General features: G+C 51.0%; 2 protein-coding genes across 3 annotated transcripts in view; both read left to right on the top strand.

The window, feature by feature from the left end:
- HIPK1 (homeodomain interacting protein kinase 1) overlaps nucleotides 1-6,213 on the top strand; it is a 54,006-nt gene extending 47,793 nt beyond the window's left edge. For both annotated transcript variants that reach the window (XM_045292197.1, XM_004699161.2), the window contains 2 exons: nucleotides 239-369; nucleotides 1,410-6,213. In XM_045292197.1, the coding sequence (XP_045148132.1) occupies nucleotides 239-369; nucleotides 1,410-1,892 (614 nt within the window). In that variant the 3' untranslated portion in view covers nucleotides 1,893-6,213. The remainder of the gene's footprint in view (nucleotides 1-238; nucleotides 370-1,409) is intronic.
- A 935-nt stretch (nucleotides 6,214-7,148) lies between these two features.
- Nucleotides 7,149-10,430, top strand: OLFML3 (olfactomedin like 3). Its single transcript, XM_004699160.4, has 3 exons — nucleotides 7,149-7,929; nucleotides 8,621-8,906; nucleotides 9,223-10,430. Exons 1-3 carry the CDS (start codon nucleotides 7,816-7,818, stop codon nucleotides 10,041-10,043), a joined length of 1,221 nt encoding a protein of 406 aa, XP_004699217.1. The 5' UTR covers nucleotides 7,149-7,815; the 3' UTR covers nucleotides 10,044-10,430.
- The last annotated feature ends 10,739 nt before the right edge of the window (nucleotides 10,431-21,169 follow it).

The following is a 21,169-nucleotide window of genomic DNA, read 5'->3' as shown; positions in this document are numbered from 1 at the left end:
CCTTCCTACCTAAAGCCACAGGTTCCTTTATGGAGCTTTGTAGTTAGGTAGGAAGAGATAGTTAAGACACACTCGTCTGCTGGTGTAAATATAAGTAAGGCAATGAGATACACGCATGAGAACCTAACTCTTACAAAACACGTACGAACGTGCTCTTATTAAGCCATCTGAATTGTGTGGCTCCGTGGTACTGAGCAAATGTCTACTGGTGACTAACTCAGCCCCGGCACTCTTTCAGGGCTTCTGAGCAGTAAGACCAAGCCAGTGGCCTCGGTGAGTGGGCAGTCATCTGGATGCTGCATCACCCCCACAGGGTACCGAGCTCCACGCGGGGGGACCAGCGCAGTGCAGCCACTCAACCTTAGCCAGGTAAGCGCTAGGGGCTGCTGCTTTCTGTTTGGGCCCCCCTCTATTGTTACTGTCTGGAGAAACCCTCTTCTGGCTGGACTGCGGAATAAAGCCAAATGAAGCCTCTTTTTGTGTCCAGCCATCTGGTGTTCTGTGGCCTGCGTCGTGTGTGCATGGGCTGTCTCTTCAATCCTTCTGTAAGTGTGCTTGGGAAGTGCACTCCAGGTTTCCCACCAAACTTAGTCTATCTTGGAAGAGTAGTGAAATGTCTGAAATTAAGAAAGCTTAGGGTGCTTCCACAGTGCCTGGTTCTGCCATACTCCACGGGCTGCGCCACCTGGAGGCCAGATTCTCTTCCTGTATTGCCCAGGCCATAATTAGCCTGAACCTCCCTCTGCATACCTCACTGTCAAGAGACAGTGAGAAACTTTCTGGCTACTTAAGCAACCGGGCTTAATATTGCTTATGCTTTGCTAGCGGCTGGGTTAGGTGAGTTTCTCCCTTGTCTTGTCCTCTGATGGTGTAGGCCTGGTCATTTCCTTTTTTCTTTCTTCTTCAGCTAAAATTCTGGTGGTTGTCTGCTGTCTACCAGTGTGAAAATGAAAACATCAGGTGTAACTGTATGTGTGTGTGTGTGAACATGCACACGCACAAGTGTAAACGTAAGCTTGAGTTAGTGCATGTGCTAGTGCAAATAAGAAGAACCTAGAGGAGACCAAAAGAAAAGAATGTCAAGAAAGGTTAGGAAAATTTCAAATTTATTGCAGCCAGAATAGGGTGAGTTGGGTCACTGGTTACTAACTTGCCGGATGGGGAAGTCCAATGACTTTTGCACTACCCCTTACTCCGTCACGTTTAAGAGCAAACTGCTACCTTCTGGGTTAAGTCTATTCTGCCAAGAGGCAGAGGAACAGATGGCTGGCTTCTGACAGCATTGCCAACCTGGGAGAGTCTGTGCTGTGGCCTCCCAGAAACAATGCAAGTCAGAAACTCAACTCTGTTTGCTGCCCTGAACCCCACAGTTTCTTCAAAATTCCTCACTCCCTTCTTCCTCCTTCCAGAACCAGCAATCAGCTCCAACCACGCAAGAGAGAAGCAGCAACCCTGCCCCGCGCAGACAGCAGGCGTTTGTGGCCCCGCTCTCCCAAGCCCCCTACGCCTTCCAGCATGGCAGCCCACTCCACTCGGCAGGGCATCCACACCTGGCCCCAGCCCCCGCTCACCTGCCAAGCCAGCCTCACCTGTATACGTATGCAGCCCCCACCTCTGCAGCGGCCCTGGGCTCCACCAGCTCCATTGCTCACCTTTTCTCCCCTCAAGGGTCCTCCAGGCACGCTGCAGCCTACACCACGCACCCCAGCACTCTGGTCCACCAGGTACCCGTCAGTGTGGGGCCCAGCCTCCTCACTTCTGCTAGCGTGGCCCCTGCTCAGTACCAACACCAGTTTGCCACCCAGTCCTACATTGGATCTTCCCGAGGCTCCACAATTTACACTGGATACCCGCTGAGTCCCACCAAGATCAGCCAGTATTCCTACTTGTAGTTGGTGAGCACGAGGGAGGAGTGGCCCTGGCTGCCTGTTCCTGATCCTTCATTCCCATCCCTGCGTGATTTGAGCGCCTCCCTCACCCTCTCTTCAAACTCCTCAGCCAGCCACGTGCGCTGCCAGGGGCCCGTGAAGTAGAAGGCTTTTCTCCGGGAAACCGTCTCAGTGTCTGACTGCATTGTAGTCTCCCAAGTCTGCCCTGTTTTTAATTCTTTATTTTTGTGACAGCATTTTTGGTATTGGGGAGCATTCAGGTGCCCATCATCTGCATAATCAATCACCAGGGGAGAGCCGTCATTCATTCTGCAGTCACCCCTTGAGAACGATTTCATCTCTCTGACTTGATTTCGATAAATGCTTTTACAAACAAGTGAAGCCCCGCACTGTTTTAACTTTGTTTTATTTTCATTGCTGAGAGGAGACAGGTGTTGATAGAAGGACTTGAACTGTGGTACCGAAGTGAGACAAGAAAAAAGAAAGCCAATTGCTTTTCGTGTGTTTAAAAACAGACTTGTTTGCCCGATTCTAGTTCCAAAGCAACTGGCACTCACCTGCACGTCACCATCCCGCATTTGTCCTCGAAATGTTGAGGGCATCTTTGTTTATTTCCACTTGGAGTGCTTCCGCTTGGTTGTCACGTCTCGACGATACTTCATGGAAGACGGCCATGTGCTGCTTTGGGTTACCGCTGGAATTCTCTCTGCCGCACCTGCACCTGTGTTGTACAGTCTTGCCCAGGCAGCTCAGCATTGCTTACAGCTTAATGTCAGAGACTCTGTATGGTCAAAGCACTCTGCATTCTTTTAGAATGGTTTTTAAACGTCCTTCTCTCCCTGTGAGTCAGCTTCAATTTTATTATGAGAAAAGCCATTAAACTAAGGTGGTTATTGTGTGGTGGTGGCTACATTGTATGCAGGGTCTCTTTGTATTATGAAATCCTGGCCTTGATGAGCTTTGCCTGAGGGGTGTTGACCTTGGTGAGCTTAGCCTAAAGATGTGTCTGAATTTCCAGTAATCCACCTCTCTCTGCCACCTCTCTGCCTCATCTCTCCGTTCTGTTTTATGTGGTTTGTTCGGGGAGAGAGCTAAAGAAGCTGAAATCAGATGAGAACATTGTTGTGGATCGTTTTTATACTTTAAAGTAGCTTCCTTTGTATGCCAGCAGCAAACTGAATGCTCTCTCATTATGACTTATCCAATAAGTGCATGTAGGAATTGCAAAAAAACAAAAAACAAAACAAAAAATATTTTAAAAGTTTATTACTGAATTTAAAGATATTTTAGAAGTTTTGTAATGGTGGTGTTTTAATATTTTGCATAATTAAATCTGTACATAATGATTAGAAGAAAATATAACAAGGTAATTTTTCCTGCTAACCCCAAATGTTATTTGTAATCAACATGTGTAGTGATTACACTTGAATTGTGTACCTAGTGTGTATCTGATCCTCCAGTGTTACCCCGGAGATGGAATCGATGTCTCCATTGTATTTAAACCAAAATGAACTGATGCTTGTTGGAATGTATGTGAACTAATTACAGTTATCTTAGAGCATATTACTGTAGTGCTGAATGCGCAGGGGCTTTGCCTGCAAGGAGAGGAGACCCTTGGAATTGTTTTGCACAGGTGTGTCTGGTGAGGATTGTTCAGTGTGTGTCTCTTTCTTCCCTCTCTCCCTCCTCCCTTATTGTAGTGCCTTATATGATAATGTAGTGGTTAATAGAGTTTACAGTGAGCTTGCCTTAGGATGGAACAGCAAGCCCCCGGGATCCTAAGCTGTTCACTGAGATTTCTATCAGAACAGGACTAGCAGCTGTGTTGTATAAAATGCATTGTTCTCAGTTTCCCTGCCGACATCCTAAAGCGAAAACAGCAGCCACCTCGACCCCTCGCCCTTTGGGAATTTCAGCCCAGTTCTCCCTGGAGGGCTTCCTCTTTGATGTCCCTCTCACTGTGTCATGCTCCCTTGCTTCTGTGAGAATTTAGGGAGCCGGTGAGAGGAGTCACATCAATAGTAAACCTGCCTTTTCAAGTATGCGCAATCACTTTTAAAATGATGCCCCCCTGGCCCTGCCCCCTTTCCCATGTGGCAGCCCTTTGTGCACGTAGTCAACATTCCTAGTAAAATATTGTTGGAAAAACCTGTAACAGATGTGTTCATACCAAAGAGCCTGTTGTATTGCTTACTGTGTCCCCATACTCTGAGGAGTTGGCTTGTGTTGCCACTGGTAACAACAGGGAGCTCACAAAGGTTTCTTAGTGGCTGAAAAATATTAAGAAGAGACCAAAGCCTGTTGAATCCCTGGGACTTGTGAGGTTTCTTGTCAGCAACTCCTATATTCTTGGAGCCCTTCAAGCTGTGAAATTGTCCTTGTCCTCTCAGCTCCTGCACGGATCTGGGTCAAGTTGAAGGGGTCGGGAGGTGGGAGCATTCCTGCCAGTAAAGGGGTTTTGGGCTAGGGGAGAAGGTTAACCCTACGATACAGATGGGCTCCATCCGAGCGGAGGATGGTCTGTCTGGGGGATAATTCCAGGACTGGTTCTGTGTCGAGATGGTGTCAAGGAGGTGCAGGGTGGAGATGGGAGATTTCATGGAGCCCGGTCAGCACGTGCTGGGCAGGGCCAAACCGCGAGGAGCTGTCAAGGTATTTGGAGTTTTCTTCATTGTAAGGAGCAAGGGCTTCCAAGATGGGACAGGTACTCAGTACAGCCTACCAGGAACATGTCGGTATTTTCTGTGTTGTTTTTTTGTTTGTTTTTTCTCAGTCATTCTGTTTAGTTTCCAGCACTGTATTGGTCAAGATAGTGTCGCAGACTGTAGTTTCTTGTCATTAGTGTCACTCAGTTTTCTGAACACTGGGTCATCTCCGTCCATGTCTCATTTTTGCCAAGCACATTCTGATTTTCTTGCTCAAATGCAGGTCAGATGTTTCCAACGGAGACATTTGTATGCCCTTCCCTTCCCTCCATAAGGGACAGCTTCGTTGTTTTTGTAAGAAATGAGATGCAGGGAGAAAACAAAACAAAATAGCCCTCCCCTGGCGCTGGCCCAGTAACCATTTTTAAGGCAGGGGTCTTAAACTCTCCAGGCAAGATCATGCCAACAGCGTTACCTTCATCGCATTGCTGTGTGTGGCTTTAAGAATTTTAGGATCTTGGGTCTTAGCCAGCAAATTGGCATTTGAGACACGACAGGGTGAACACTCGGCTGTTTTCTGTGACTTTCGATCCTGACCCTGACGCTTTAACATTGCCAGCCCTGTCTGGCTGAGGAAAGGAAGCCCCATGAATTTAGTGAGTATCTGGCCCGGGTCATGGTGGCCTGACCTTAAACTAGCTTAAGGAGCTCCAAGGCTGCAAGTCCTCTGCGAACTTGCATGGCCAGGTTCTCCCTTCAGCCCCAGAGAGGGAGGAGGGAATGGTTCAGCATAGCCAATCTAGGTTCATCAGGACACATAATCACTCTTGAGTTGGTAGCAACTCCCAAGAGGTGACCACTCTGTCAGTGTCTGATGACCAAGCCCAGGAACAAGACCTCCAATTTCAAATCGTGCTGGCCAATCTGAGCCTGCTCATCCACCAGCCACCACTAGAGGGGCTGCTATTGGCTGCCCTCGGCCAGGGAAGCACAGCCACTCATGTTTTAGTCAGCGTTATTATGCAAGAATCCACTGGTGGGGATGGTTTGCTATAGGACAGGAAATGCAATCACCACTCAGTGACAGGAATGGGCCAAGCCTGCTTCTTATTTTGTTTTGTTTTAAACTGATGGATAGTGCAGCATGTCTACATGGTTGTTTGTTGCTAAACTTTATATAATGTGTGGTTTCAATTCAGCTTGAAAAATAATCTCACTACATGTAGCAGTACATTATATGTACATTATATGTAATGTTAGTATTTCTGCTTTGAACCCTTGATATTGCAATGGAATTCCTACTTTATTAAATGTATTTGATATTGCTAGTTTATTGTGTGCGATTTACACTTTTTATTTTTTGCTTTCTCCCTTTTCTGGTTGTACGCCTTTACAACAAGCCTCTAGAAACATAGTTTCTGAGAATTACCGCGCTCTGTTTGTAATGCCAATGTACTAGGGAGTATGTAAAATAATCATTTTAACAAAGGAAATAGATATTTAAAATTTAATACTAACTAAGGGAAAGGGGTCCATTGTGTAAAACATAGTTTATCTTTGGATTCACTGTTTGTCTTTGGTTTTACAAAGTAGCTTGTATTTTCAGTATTTTCTACATAATATGGTAAAATGTAGAGCAATTGCAATGCATCAATAAAATGGGTAACTTTTCTGATTCACATGGCCGGCTTTGCTTGTGTTTATAGGGGACAAAGGGGACCGGCCAGTGGCATCTGTGGAGGTGGCTTGATAGATTGTGCCTGACCATCAGTAGAGTACTAGAGACAGATGGGCCACGCCTCTCCGCTGTGGCAAGGAATAAGGGGAACACTTCCTAAGAATGGAGAGTGTCCAGTGAGGTGGACATGGCCTTAGAAAGAAACAGATGAAGGGTCATTAGACTTTGGATCCTAGAATGCCTTACCAGACACCCTAAGTTGCCGATGAAAGATAGGGAGATGCTGTTTTCCCTCCTTTCCCGACGGCCCTGTGAGAGAAGGAACAGCTCTGATCAGACTTCTCTTGGTTCTAAAGTAAACTGACTTTCTTCTGAGAGATTTGTGTGTAAAAATGGGTTTGCTTCACCACTTTTGACACGTGTGCTTCGGGCTGTCTGTTCTGTGGTGGCTGCGACTTCCTTGTGGGCTCATAAGTCCTGATTGGGCTGTAGAAGCAAGAAATGCTCTCTGGGACCGCAGCCCAGAGACAGCGGTCAGTTGTCTATATCTCCTCTCCCAGCAGCCCAGAGGTCAGCAGAGATTTCTTTTGGTTTAGATGGCGACACACATATTTTTGATGTTTTTTCCCAGATAAATGAATGTAAATTCAGTGTCAGCTTGCTGAGCATGGCTGTTTTGGGGAGCACATGTACCCGTGAGCTTTCAGGCAGAGGAAGGCTTTCGTGGACCTGCTCGGCGGTCATTCTCATTCCAGAGAAGCACAAGTCAATCAGACAACTTTTTAGTGTCCTTTCAGGGGAGGGTGGGGGGCAGGGTTGCTGTCATTTTCATTCTCTGTTATATTCTCTTAACAAGTTGGGCCACCCCCTAAAGTAACTGGATAGTCTGTGGGAGATATCTGGGTTTTAGTCCATTGGCATGCTGAGAATGCACTTGACCTGCTTTGTGGAAAATTTTCCACATGGGGTGAAATTTAAGCCTAGTTTCCCTGTGAGTCAATCCGTGACACCGTGCGCATAGCACAAGGTGGCGCCAGTGAGCTGTAGAAATTAGAACAAACTTGACCACTCTGGCCTTTTTACCCCCCTCTACTTTGTCTTTACACCTCATTTGTCCCTCTTTCAGCTTCTTCTGAACCAGGCAGAAAAAGGAATCCGTTCTATTACTGCAGGCAAAGGAGAGATTAGTGTAGGCTGTCATTTGCTTCAGAAGTCAGTACTGGAAGCACTCCTAAAACAGTACCAGTTGGCTGTGTTTTCTCTGGAGGTCTATCTGCCTCTGCCTCCCACAGCCACCACCTTTCCCTGGGTGGCTGCCCAGAGGCCTCTGCCCGAGGGTTTCCCATCTCCCTTTGCCTGGGCAGCCTGCGGCCTCAGTGGGAGGTGGTTCAGGCTTCTGGCTCCTCTGCAGCGGGACCATCTGTATTTGATCAATCCAGGCGGAAAGGAGGGGGTGGGGGCTGTAAAGAGACTATGAAAGCATTCCAGAGTAGTGAGAAAGATCCAGAGAGAAGGCACCGCCCCCACCCCGCCTCCAAAGCCAACCCCGGGTCTAGAGCGGAAGAGACGGACAGACTACAAGCACCCCCCTCGCTGGGCTGCCATGGGGCCCAGCACCCCTTTCCTCCTCTGGCTCCTGTTGTCGTGGTGGGGACCCCTTGGAGGACAGCAGCACCACCTTGTGGAGTACATGGAACGCCGACTGGCTGCCTTAGAGGTGAGGGACTCTGGTTTTTCCCCCTGGTCCATTGTGGGGGGGATTCCACATCTGGTGACTTAGCCAGTTTGTCAGGGGTCTGCGGATGATAAGGTAAGGCCCTCAAAGAACCGCCAGGTCATTCCATTCTTTTAAGAAGACAACATTCAAAAGGGCAAGCCCTCCTCTGCCCCCCCCCTCCCCCCAAGAGCAGTGCTGAAGCAACTTGACTCAGTCTTTTATACCTGGGATTTGCTGGGGCAAGGAGGCGGGGGAGAGATAAAGTTAGGGGGAAGTCTGTCAGGAGAGCAGTCTAGAAGTTGGGGGTTCCGGGGAATTTGCAACTTCCTGCCGTTTGAAGGTGGAGGCTTGCAGCATGTTAATTCCCAAGAGGAGACAGCGACCCCTTCTTACCTGCATGCACCAGGATCTCCCTAGAGGCGGGGCTGATTTGGTGGCCCTGGAGGACCAGGAGTAGGGGCAGAAGCCCAGGTGAGTCTGAGCAGGGCTTTCTGCACACTTAGCATCGCTGAACATCTGGTTTCCTTTCCTGAGGAGAGATAAAGGGGATGTTGAAACCTGGCCCAGAGGGTGTGCTTTTTCCTATTCCTGACTCCCATCCCCTGGGTTGGGCCTCCCTCTCTGCCTTGAGTTGTAACCATTTTGCCCTTCCTCCTGCTCCCCCCTTCCCCCTCCCCCTGCCTTTCCTTAGGAACGGCTGGCCCAGTGCCAGGACCAGAGCAGTCGCCATGCAGCTGAGCTGCGGGACTTCAAGAACAAGATGCTGCCGCTGCTGGAGGTGGCTGAGAAGGAGCGGGAGGCGCTCCGGACGGAGGCGGACTCCATCTCGGGGAGAGTGGACCGTCTGGAGCGGGAGGTGGATTATCTGGAGACGCAGAACCCAGCTCTGCCCTGTGTAGAGGTTGAGGAGAAGGTGACTGGAGGCCCTGCGACCAAAGGCAAGGGCAGACGGAATGAGAAGTACGATATGCTGACAGGTAAGCAAGTGATCTAAAAGGCAGGCCTCTCACGCGCCCAGGACCCGTGTTCTTCCCTGGTTCTTGGCCTTTCTTTCCTTGCCCCAAGCCACTGTGGTTCTGTCTTCAGGGATCTGTTTTGGGGAGACCTCTCTGATGGCAGGCCCATTAAAGGAGAGTTTCTGGGGACCCGGGCTCCCTTGGTGGCCTGTGTCTTTCCCTGGCCTCCTGTGGGCAAGTGCCTACTGTTGAACCTATAGCCCACCCTAGGGGTTCTTGCTGTATGGACCTCAGTCCTCACCTGCCTCTCCCTTTCCTGTGCTCTCCTCCTCACCAGACTGTAGCTACACCATCTCCCAGGTGAGGTCAGTGAAGATCCTGCGGCGTTTCGGCGGCTCTGCTGGACTGTGGACCAAGGATCCCCTGGGGCCAGCAGAGAAGATCTACGTGTTAGACGGGACGCAGAACGACACGGCCATTGTCTTCCCAAGGCTGCGTGACTTCTCCCTTTCCATGGCGGCCCGGAAAGCTGCCCGGGTCCGGGTGCCCTACCCTTGGGTAGGCACAGGGCAGCTGGTGTATGGGGGGTTTCTCTATTATGCCCGGAGGCCGCCTGGAGGGCCTGGAGGCGGGGCTGAATCGGAGAACACCTTGCAACTCATCAAATTCCACCTGGCAAACCGAACCGTGGTGGACAGTTCTGTGTTCCCAGCAGAAGCGCTGATCCCCCCGTACGGGCTGACGGCAGACACGTACATTGACCTGGCAGCTGATGAAGAAGGCCTTTGGGCTGTCTATGCCACTCAGGAGGATGACCGGCACTTGTGTCTGGCCAAGTTAGACCCACAGACGCTGGACACCGAGCAGCAGTGGGACACCCCGTGCCCCAGAGAGAATGCCGAGGCCGCCTTTGTCATCTGTGGAACCCTGTACGTCGTCTACAACACCCGCCCCGCCAGCCGGGCCCGCATCCAGTGCTCCTTCGATGCCAGTGGCACCCTGTCCCCCGAGCGGGCAGCACTGCCCTACTTCCCCCGCCGGTACGGCGCCCATGCCAGCCTCCGCTACAACCCCCGAGAGCGCCAGCTCTATGCCTGGGATGATGGCTACCAGATTGTCTACAAGCTGGAGATGAGGAAGAAGGAGGAGGAAGTGTAAGGAGCCAGCTTTGAGGCTTTGTGCCTCTCTCACTCTTTGTACGTTTATTGTTGGTGGTTGTGTCCTGGTCGGCATTCTCCAAATGTGGGCAAGTTAGGGTTCAAATCCCTTCTGGTTGGCCAACAGAAGCCCCGCCTCCTGCCCGGCATCAACACGTTTTCAGTCCAGCCAGAGAGAACCCAGGGCTGGGGAGTGGGTGACAACCCCAGCAAGCAGACAACAGAATGTCTCTTGCCCTGGGTGCGCCTTGGGGAGGAGGGAAAGAGAAGACAGCTTTGAACTCTGCTCGGTCTCCCTTACTAGTTCCTGAAGAATGGGGCCTTCTCCGGGTGGTTTTGTATCGCAACGTTTCGTAACATTTCCTATTAAAAAGAAACCCCCCTGCTCTTTCCTGTGTGTGTCTGGGGTAGCCAGCCCTGGGATCAAGTTTCTCTCCACAGCCCCGCTTCTCCCTTTCCTCCCTCCCATTCCCACGCCTTGGGCCCCACTGAAGGCCTGGCTGGGCCCCTGTTGCCCAGGGAGGATTGGGCCATCTCTGGTTACAGATGGTGCTGTGAGGTCCCTGGGGAAGGCCTCCCCCACGCCCACTGCCATCCACAGCGGCTTCCCAGAACCACCAGTGGCCTGGCGCCCCTGGCCGGAGAGACAGGGCCCCAGGAGCACAGCTTCCAGTGGCAACGCCCAGAGGTGTTTAGGCAAGACGGTGAATTCTAATGGCGTGTAGTCTAGTGTGGACGCCAGAGCCTGGAGTGTGTGAGCTTACGGGCCTGACCCCCTGAAGCCGGCCGGTCCCTAGCCCCAAACCGCCCACTCCCACCTCTGGCACCGCGCTCGTCCCAGGCCGGTTGCACAATTGTTCTTGGTTGGAGCCTCGCTCGCTCCCTAGCTTGGATTTTCCTGCTGGCGCAGCGTCTGCGGTTCCGGTGGGGAGGAGGGGCAGCGACCCACCATGCCCCAGATGTTGATCTCCTCCATCCCCCAGCTTTCTCTTTCTCCAGCCCCCATTAGTCCCAGACCTGGCCACAGCCTGCCCCGGCCCAGAAACTTAACCCTTTCTGGCCTCATCTCCTGGCCTCTTACCCGAAGGTGGCGGAAGGCATTTTGAGGAAGGGAGAGAAGGCCAGAGCGGCAGGGCTCTGGTCTGGGGCTCTCGGCACCTGACCCCGGTGGCCCTGGGAGGCCTCCCGGCTCTTTACCCTAATTGGGAGGGAGGGACATGGGGGACACAGCCTGCTCTTCCCGGCCCCAGGGCAGGGCGCATCAGTCAGGGCCCCGGGATCCTCCTTTTGTCTTCTTTTCTTCTCCTGCAGGCAGAGCGGCTCCTGACGTAGGTTGGTGAGGCAGTGGGAAAGAAAGACAGCTGAGCACCTCACAAAGGCTCTATTGTGGGGAGCCAGGAGAAGGTGGGGGCTCGCTCCCATTCAATTCTCTCCTAATGTGGGGCTGGCAACAGTAATCACCGCCTGCCAGCCCACGGAGGGCTCTGCCCACGGAACATCTGGCTCCAGCTCGGCGCACCAGGGGGCTGTGGGGGAGGGCGTGCTCCTCTGGGTGCAGGCCGCTGAAGGAGAGGGGTCCAGGCACCATGACTGGCTGTGCGTGGTTGTATGTGCACGCCCGTGAGCAAGGGGCGCCTGTCTCCTTCCTGGCGTGGCTGTATGTCTGACCCGGAGTGAGCAGAGGGGACATTCTCCTGGTGGAACACCAAACATGGGGTGGCGGGGGAGGCTTCTGGAGAACTGGAGGAAAAACAGTGCCGAGACACCGACAGCGTGAATGATATCACTGTCGGCAGCCCATGGCGGTGCATCTGTGAGTCCTGTCATCTCCGTGAGACCTCGGTCCTTCCCCCCCCGGCACATAGATTGTAGCATCCTTCACCGAGGAAGGGAGAAGCACTCTTTTTTGCCTCTTGACTTCACGTTGCTCTGGAAAAGTTCACGCAGACTCTTTGAAAGGGCAGGCGTCTCTGGGGCCTTGTTGGGGTTTACGTTTAGCGTTTTTTTTCACTTTGGGGCTCCTGTACAATAGATGGTGCTATTTCGGAAGTGTTGTGGAAGGTGAGGGACTGTGTGGGCAGGTCCAGCGAAACTATCCAAATGTATCAAATCCAGTGATCTGCTCAGGACACGTGACCCTGGTAGCTGAATACTGCCCTCCACAAACAGCCTTCTCAGGCCCTCCACAGCTCGGCCCTGCGCAGAAACAAGCCACCACGGAGGCCCTCACGGTGTGCTGCTGCTGCTCTGTATTGAGAACCCACCAGGAATGTCTACCTCTGCCCTCAGCACCTGCCGCCTAAAGCATGGCATGCAGAACCAGGATTGACTGCAGCTGTGGGAGGAGCACCAGGCCCCGTGCTCTTTCTCCACCTCAAGGCAGAGTTGAGGGGGCTCCCCTCACCCTCACTCCCTGGGGGCTGAAGTTTCCCGCCCTAGCTTCCAGTTCAGCCTGCTCCCACTGTCTTGTCCTTCCTGGTTTGGGCCTTAAGGTCTACATCCCCCAGGAAGCCAACATGTCCCCCTTTTAATCAAGGGACCCGAGCCAATGTCAGCACTGGCTCCTGGGGAGAGGGCGTGCTGAGATGGAAGGGATCAAGTTAGTTCAGCTGTCAGTACTTCCTCTGGGACTGGGACCGGGACCGGGACCGGGTTCTGAGCAAAGCTGGAGCCAAAGCGATCTCCTCCTCTTCCTCCCCCACCTTCCTCTCCTCCCTCCCCCTCCTGTTCTCTCCCCCTGCCCCATCCAGCTCCATGTTCACACTTCTGAGTCTTTCTCAGTTTCTCTCTGTGTAAACACCCCTTCCAGAGAGTCCCCATGCACTGCTCCTAGTTTCTCCAACCCAGAGCTGCTGAACCACCCTGGAATTCCTCGGGCCTGCTGTTCGCTCCGGGGCTCTAGTCCAGGAAGCAGGCCCATTGCTGTTGGGTCAGTTCTGACTCCTGGTGACCCCAGGTGTCAGAGAGCAGAACCGTGTTCCCTAGGGCTTTTCAAGGCTGCGACCCACAGACCACCCAGCCTGCTCTGTTCAGTAGTGCCACAGGCTGGATTTGAACTGCCCACCTGTGAGAAGTGAAGCACCGACAGTTTATGCCATCCAGGGACCTCTCAGGTACAGGTGGGATTTTCTTGCTGAGAGCAGTGCCCTGCTCAAGAGTACAGGGCACTGAGTAGAGAGATTCCAGGGCCTGGACCAGGGCATCCGCAGCCATTGCCAGCATGAAGCGAGCAGCTGCACATAGACCACGGGACCAACTGACCACCCCATGCACAGAGAGTAGTAGGCAGGCGGTCAGCAAGGCAGAAAAGATTTCCATGACTTGAGGGGGCTAGGCCCTGGCTTTCAAGGTCTCTTCTACTTTACAATAGGCGAAGCTTCTAATCTGCGTAATATTCTGCCACGCACCAGGCGATTCTCACAAAGGCCTCCGGTAGGGGCCCAGCTGTACGCCCCTCAAGGTCCAGTCCCTCCTGGTCTGCCCCGGCCACCTAGAAACGGCAATGAAGTTTCCTCAAAGTGGATCCGATGGCTGCAGGGTAAACGGACAGGTGATAGCCAGAGAGGAGAGAGAAGCCATGTGGAGTTGGAAAACTTCCTCGTCGCCCGCCCGCTGCTGCATCGCATGCCGGGTGCTGCAGGCTTCCTGGCTCAGGGCAAAGTACAGTGATTGATGTTGATAATAACCCTGCGTCATCCAGAGACCAAATCAGAGGATGTCACTGGGAACTGGTCACCTCCCCCATTTGTCAAGTATTTATTGGACACTCGGTGTGTGCCTGCCGGACTGGATGCTGGGGATAAAAAATGAATGAGGCATGATTCCTGCTCTCGGAAGACTCCCTGGACTTCAGTGTCTTCAAATGGGAAAAAGAGGGAGCTTAGCAGATCGTTCCGAAGATTCCTCCTGGAGATTGTAAACACTGTCAGCATGGTCTGCACTCTGGTGTGGGTGAAACAAACACCACACAAGGGTGGCTCTAACAGGGCACTGTTTTCTCACTGCATTCAGGGCCCCTGTTTTCTCTGTGTCGACTCTGGGCCAGGCCTGCCCTCTCTGCTTCTCTTCCTTAGTTCCTTGAGATCCCCTGTGGCATGGCATCTGCTTTCCCTTACCAGTGACGACTTTGCTGCCTTTTTACATATGATTTTTTACATCTCAAAAGAGACTGACTTACAACACACCCTAAACTAATACAACCCGTTCCCGAACAGGGTTATACCCACAGGTACAGGGGTTGAGATTTATAACACCTATTTTTTTTTATTTTTGAGACAAAATTCAACCCAAAACACAGTAGGACTTGTATTTGCCAATCCTAAAAGATCCTAGGATACAAATCCTGGTTAACAAATGAGCCAACCAAGGCTCGGAGGGTGCACAGCCAATGACTAGCAGGGCCAGGACACCAGCCACATGGACCCATCCCATAGAAACACAAAGGTCGTCTTCATCCTCTCGGTGCTCGTTCCACACCACTGCCCTTCTTCCAAAAGCGTCATCAGAATAGATGGAGAACAGCTGGTGCGCTGGACAACTGCCTGGATTTACAGGTCTGGAACACAAAATCCCGTGGCGTCAGGACAACAGTCAGGTGCAATGGATCAGTAATAAATATCTAGAAGACTAAGTGTCATGGAAATGGCATTGAAGGGTCTGTCAAAAGTCTACAGCAAACACATAAAAGAAAAAAAAATCAATAGTGACAGTTGCTATTGATAGTAGTGACAGTTCAGCACATGGGGAACAGCTAAAATACTTTTAAGACAAAACAGTGGAAGGAAAAGGAAGCAGCATGCCCCAAACTCTCACACCATTGCTGGCAGTGTTCAGAGTTGGTCAAGGTGCAGAAAAAGGTTGGGGAGGGGGTGGGCAGGGTTGGGGGGAAGAAAGCTCTCCCTGCTTTATTCCCTGATGGCTGGTGCAGGCTACCTGTCAACTACACCATGGCGAGGAAGGCGTCTGTAGCTGGTGCCAATGGTTAAGCAGTTGATGATTGTAAAGGTTGATGGTTCAAACCCATCCAGAGACACCTTGGCAGACAAAGGTAACATGCTTGAAAACCGTATGGAGCTGTTCCATTCACAACAAAAGCAGCCATGATTAATGTAGAGGAAAACATGGGAAATGTCTTCTGATGGAACAGTGTCCCGCATGGAGGTAAGGCAGCGGAAGAGCCAGTGGTACAGGACAGATGTTTTTGGTGTTACGTGGAGATGGTCACAGGCATACTGTCCCCCAGATGCCTGAGTATGACCCCTTGTTGAACACCTATCGTATACAAGGTGGAGTCCTGATACCGTAGTGGGTTACACATTGTGCTGCAAACCACAAGGTCCGCAGTTTGAAACCAGCTGCCCCTCTGAGGGAGAAAGACGAGGCTTTGTACTCCCATAAAGAGTTACAGTCTTGAAAGTCCTCAGGGGCAGTTTGTCCCTGTCTTTCAGGGTCACTGTGAGTCAGACAGAATGGACTCCATTGTAGTGAGTGAGTTTGGGGGTTTTCTTTAATCCTATACAAGATGTTCTGTTTGGTAGTTTATAAACGCCAGCATGTCCATTCCTCAAACTCACGAATCAAAGCAAACTAAAACCATATGAAAGTGGATTTGAACTCAGCCTATGTTAAGTTCAGAACTCTGACTCTCTCCACTCCACACAGCCTCCAGGGTATGGGTTCGAGGTCTGACTGCAATGCTTATTAGTTATGTGGGCTTGGACAAATTGTATTAACCGCCATTATCCTCACTTAACCGCAGTGTTTCAGCTGCTAACCAACAAAGGACAGCGATTCGAACCCACGAGACACTCCGTAGAAAGATGTGGCAGTCGGCATCTTAAAGATTAGAGCCTTGGACCCCTAAGGGGCAGTTCTACTCTGTCCTGCAGAGTTGCTGTGAGTCGGAATCCATTTAACAGCAATGGGAAAGGGTATATGTATGGGGTGGCAGCCCCCACAATCTAATGGGTCCAAAGGACGGTTGTGTAATTGAGGGGTAAATTAAAGAGACATCAGGCAAGGTAAAGCATGCAAAGGCTCACCTCCGGGACTGCCATGACTTCTAGAGCCAGCTCCATGCAGAGAGAGCGAATCTATTTCCAATCAAGACGTATACACACTAGGGGCGTGGCAAGCCCCCCTAATTGCAGGTAACCACAAATGTAACAGGAAAAGGTTGTACAACAGGCATGCGTGTAATGGGGTGAGCTGGGCGCATACACACAATAGGAAGGGAGGCACTAGGGCCATACAGGTGACAGGAAGGCATACACATAACAAGATACATGGCCTCTAGAGCCAAGATGGCAGCCTAACCTTGGTGGTCCCTGATTTTGCTTGACCTGAGGAGTCTTTGAGCTCACCTTCAAGAGAGCAACCCTTATCATAAGGGAGTGCGACAGACAATAGGGCCTGATTGCCTTAGATCAGGGTGTCAAACTGGCAGTCCATGGGTCACATGCAGTCTGAGAGGTAATTTTTTGTGGCCCATGATGTTCTGAAATAAAATGAAAATAGAACAAATTGTTATGAAGAAAATAGTGCTTAGAGATTGAGGTAATACTGTACACACAATTCCCTCATTACCTTTTACGCCAGTTTGACACCCCTGCCTTAGATGGCTGACAACCTTCAGGCAGGTAACCTTCAAGCAGTTGACCTCCAAATGTATAGTCAGTGACCATGTGTTTGCAAACAGCGCCTTAGATTTGGCGTTATTATGGGGGGACATTGTGAGGAATGACTTTTACTTAGGGGAATGTGAGTGGGACTTATCTCTAACCCAGGAACGTGAAGGTTTCCCTCCACAGGAGCCCTGGCCTCCCAGACTTCTTAACACAGCAGTTCTCAACCTGTGGGTCATGAGCCATTTGGGGGTCAAATGACCCTTTCACAGGGGTCGCCTAAGATCATCAGAAAACACATATTTCCGATGGTCTTAGGAACTGCGACGACACTGCTCCTCTCTCCGTCTCCAGGTGGGTCCACCCACATGCAGATATCCCCACCTACAAGTACCGGGTGTGAAGACTTACCCATGCTACACCATGTTTCAAGACAAATTTTCATTTATTTGTCATTAGAAATAAATGTCACAATGTAGAATTGCATAGTTTTTGTGTGTGCAATTTGTAACAATGAAAATACATCCTGCATATCAGATATTTACATGACAATTCATAACAGTAGCAAAATTACAGTTACGAAGTATCAACAAAAATAATTTTATGTTTGGGGGGAGTCACCACAACATGAGGAACTGTATTAGAGGGTCGCGGCATTAGGAAGGTTGAGAACTACTGCCCTAAAAAAGTATGAATGTTGAGAGTTTGTCTGCATGCACACTCTTCCTGGTTCTGTTTCCCACAGAGAATATAGGACCTTGGCTACCTCGTGAGATTGCTGTAAGGGTCAAAGGAGATAAGATACACAAGAGTGGCTCGCGATGTGGAACAGTGATTATGATATTCATAATAATGTTCATGGAGCACCAACAAGGTATTAGGCACTGGGTTTAGCGCTTTGCAAGAACCACTTCCTCTAATCCCCCCAACCATTTGTGAAGCCGGGATGTTCACTCCCATTTTACAGAGGAGATCAACAAAGCGCACAGGTGAGTCGGCCAGGGTAGGAACATCCCGGGCACTCGCTGGGAACCAGATGCTGACCACCAAAGATCTGCCCGTCGCCACCTCATTCTTACCCTCTTCCCAGAAGGTCACGTATGTGCTCGCTAACCACGGGCATCTGCTAAGCACCAGCCTTCTCTTTGTATTTTGCAGCTGGAACGCGTTACTCTGGAAAAGCTAGTGCCTCCTCCTTTGGAAGGAGCCTGCTTTCAGCTTTCATCGGGGCGTGTCTTTGGTCATCTGAACGGAAACATACTACTTGTCAGAAAGAAACATGCTACTTGTCAGGAAGAAACATGCCACTCCCAGGAAGCACCCCAGCGTTTCAAAGGTTCAGTCTATCAGGAGAACATCAATACATACAAGCATTTATTCGTTCAACAAGAATTTTGGAGCCTGTTCTAAGAGCTGCAGTTCAAACCACCAGCTGCTCCGAGGGAGAAAGGCTTTCTACCTCAGAAGGAGTTAACAGCCTCGGGAAGTCACAGGGCAGTTCTATCCTGTCCGACAGGGTTGCTGTGAGTTGGCCTTGACTCGATGTCAGTGAGCTTGGATTTATTCTTCTATGAACCAGGCTCCGTGCCCGGCCCATAGAAGTCAAACCGACTGTGATATGCGTTGTAACCAGGATAAGGCACCGGACTCGGGGAGTGGGAGGGCGAGTGGAGATGATCAGGAGAGCCCCCCCCCCCAAGGCTTCAGAGTGCTCACACATTAGTGGCTGCACTACGGGCCACTTGCCTATCAGCCCTTTAATCCTCACAGGACCATCTGATTGGGTAGAATTCAAGCCCTGATGGAGGAAGCAACACACCACGAACAGAATGGAAGTGTAACCGAGCAGCCAGCTAGGTGTCGTGGGAGCGGCGTGATTTGAACGAGTCGGGGTAGAATGGTTCAGGCAGGCCGCGCACAGGTTCTTGCCGTATTCTAGAGTGAGTCCTCTGGGGCCCTGGTGGTGTTGGGCTGTTAGCCGCGTGGTCAGCAGTTTGAACCCATCAGGCAATCCTGGGGAGCAAAAGGAGGCTTTCTCTGCCTGCCAGGAGTTACAGCTTTAAGACATGCACAGGTGCAGTGCTGATAAGGCCTCTGTGAGTCAGAACGGACTTGACAGCAGTGGCAATGAGTCTCCTGGGTCTCTTCAGGGAGAGCCACTCGAGAGAGACAAGGATTTGCCCCGCAGTCCAGGGGCCCGAGTGGTGCTTTGTTTTGGTGGGGAGCTAAGCCTTTGCTGCTAAGGGGAAGGGGAGGAGGAATCTTATTCCAGGATCTTTGGGTTGCAAGAGACAGAAACCCACTCGTGCTAACAGGAGCCACAAAACTGAAGCAGGAGAATAAAGACGGAGTATTTAAGGCTTCAGGGAGAGCGTGGAGCACAGGGGGCAAAGGTGTGTGGCCACCGCAGGGTGGTTGGAACCCGAAAATGAGCACCTGTGAGAACCAGCTGCTTCCTCCTGTCTGCCCGGCTACTCCCCAGGAGCCTGCCTCATCCTCTCCCTCTGCAGTCAGGCTCGCACTGCCTGTCGGGAGCAGGCCACAAGATGCCCCCATTCACGTACTCGGTGGCTCCAGCCTCTGTTCTGCAATTCTAAATGCCCAGGAGAGAGAACTGGATGTGTCCACTGTGGGCCACATAGCCACGACAGCGTGGGGGAGGGGCATCCATTCTCAGAGGTGGTGGCCGGCCGGCTGACTTGGCATGCCAGGTCCTGCCAGCGTGTTCTGGGGAGCCACCCAACTCTGGGAATCATCAGAATCCAAGTTATGGCAAATGGATGTTTTCTACTTTCGCCCTCTGCCCTTTAAAATACAACACTGGCTTCCACATTTCTAATTCTTCGGTGGAGTTATTAAATCCATAAATAAAGATTCAGTCTTTCCAGCTCTGCATTGTTGAGCAGAAGGTGGGAGGCAGGCAGAGGAGAGTGTATCAAGGTTGAAAGCCTGGGGAGCCAGAGGCGGTGACACCCGGCTCTGGAGCGTCAGGGTCAGAGGGGCCCTCCAGCAGACACGGGGGCTGCTGAGCGCCCTGGACTGCTGATGGAGCTAAAGCCACTGGCTTTAGCCTCCTCCCAGTGTAGGGAGGCAGAAGCATAGACATGTGGATTTTGCTTCTCATTTCCTGATTATCGACTAGCAAAGCTGTCCTCTTCCCTCTGTTGTTGCCAGCCCTGAGTCCTGATGGAAGTGGGGGGAAATTATATATATATCCAAGAGTGTGGTAGTTACATAATCTGGTGTCAACTGGAGACTATTAAAAGTGAATGGGGTGGAGTGTAGCTTGTTAATCAGGTCGCAGCTTGATGGCCTCATTTGGAGGTGCAAAGGAGATAAATAGCTCGCTGGAGGTCAGATCTACTTGGCAGTCCTGTTGAGAAGCCACATGGAGCTACACTGAAGGAGCCAGAGCCCCGGAGCTGGAGAAGCCACATGGGAACCCCCACCAGTGCTGAGATGCTTCCACTGCCACTGGATCCACAAGACTTTCCACCCACTGGCCTGTGATCTTCCTGCCTTCTGCATCATTGCATGTGTTTCATGAGCCAGAAGAGGAATTTATAGATTGGTTAAAGACAGATGGGCTAATATCGGACTTATGGACTTGATCTGGGCTGGCTGTTTTCTCAATATATAAGTGCTCTTCTTTATAAAGCTCTTTCTTATACACATATGAGTGTCTAGGAATTTGTTTCTCTAGTCAACCCGGACTAACACAAGTAGTATATCATATATACATATTATATACTAACCCTCATATATTGCTTAGCCATGTAGGGGAAGCTTTAAAGATGTAAGCTAGAAACACTTCAGGATAATTAGTGAGTACAAGAAGACATAGGGGACATTCTCGTTGGACCACTGCATTTTAAATGGTGAGAGGAGTAATCTCATTTAAGTCCATAATCAGTATTCATTGGGAAGCCTATAAATTACAGACAAGTGATCAGCCATAAGTGGTGATTTATGCTCGGGAGGCTTTTAATGAGGGCATGCGAGGCAGCAAGCACTGACTGGTTCATGGCCTGGAAAGGAGCAGGCTGGTTTACACTCTTGCTGAGGTGAGGGCAGCTGAGGAGAAGGACAGGACAGGCAGCCAGGGTTGAAGCTGTCGTGCCTCTCTGTCCTGCCGGCATGTTGCTCACAGTCTTCTCATCTGTTTGATGGTCACAGTCTGCCATTCCCTTCCCTGGTGTGCCGTGATGACTAAGGGAGATAATGTGTATATGAAGATGTTTCCTACATTGGCAACCTTCCCACTGGGGTGCTATGGGTCCTTTTTCAGTGGTTAGCGTAGAGAGCGTCTATGTGTGCTGCTTTTGGGGCAGCCAGGAAATGGGCCAGAGGCCTGTCCATCAAGGAGGAACAAAAGGATGCTCTGTCACTACAAAGTCCTACTTAGGGCAGCCTACCAGGTTCGCGACCAGGTCAGAATCAATGGTGGTGGTTTGGTGGGTTTTGTTGATTTACTGTTTCAAACACAACCTGTAGCTATCGCGGC

Source organism: Echinops telfairi, unplaced genomic scaffold, assembly GCF_000313985.2.
Source record: "Echinops telfairi isolate 266 unplaced genomic scaffold, ASM31398v2 ScPeMD7_443;HRSCAF=831, whole genome shotgun sequence".
Lineage (NCBI taxonomy): Eukaryota > Metazoa > Chordata > Mammalia > Afrosoricida > Tenrecidae > Echinops > Echinops telfairi.
The sequence above is the reverse complement of the archived record's forward strand: the minus strand, read 5'-3'. Positions and strand labels throughout refer to the sequence as shown.

Bases quoted from the DNA above. Each gene is read 5' to 3' on its own strand.
- OLFML3 (XM_004699160.4), top strand. From the start codon at position 7,816: ATGGGGCCCAGCACCCCTTTCCTCCTCTGGCTCCTGTTGTCGTGGTGG. The intron at 7,930-8,620 runs GTGAGGGACTCT...GCCTTTCCTTAG, and splicing joins GCCGACTGGCTGCCTTAGAG to GAACGGCTGGCCCAGTGCCA. The intron at 8,907-9,222 runs GTAAGCAAGTGA...CCTCCTCACCAG, and splicing joins GAAGTACGATATGCTGACAG to ACTGTAGCTACACCATCTCC.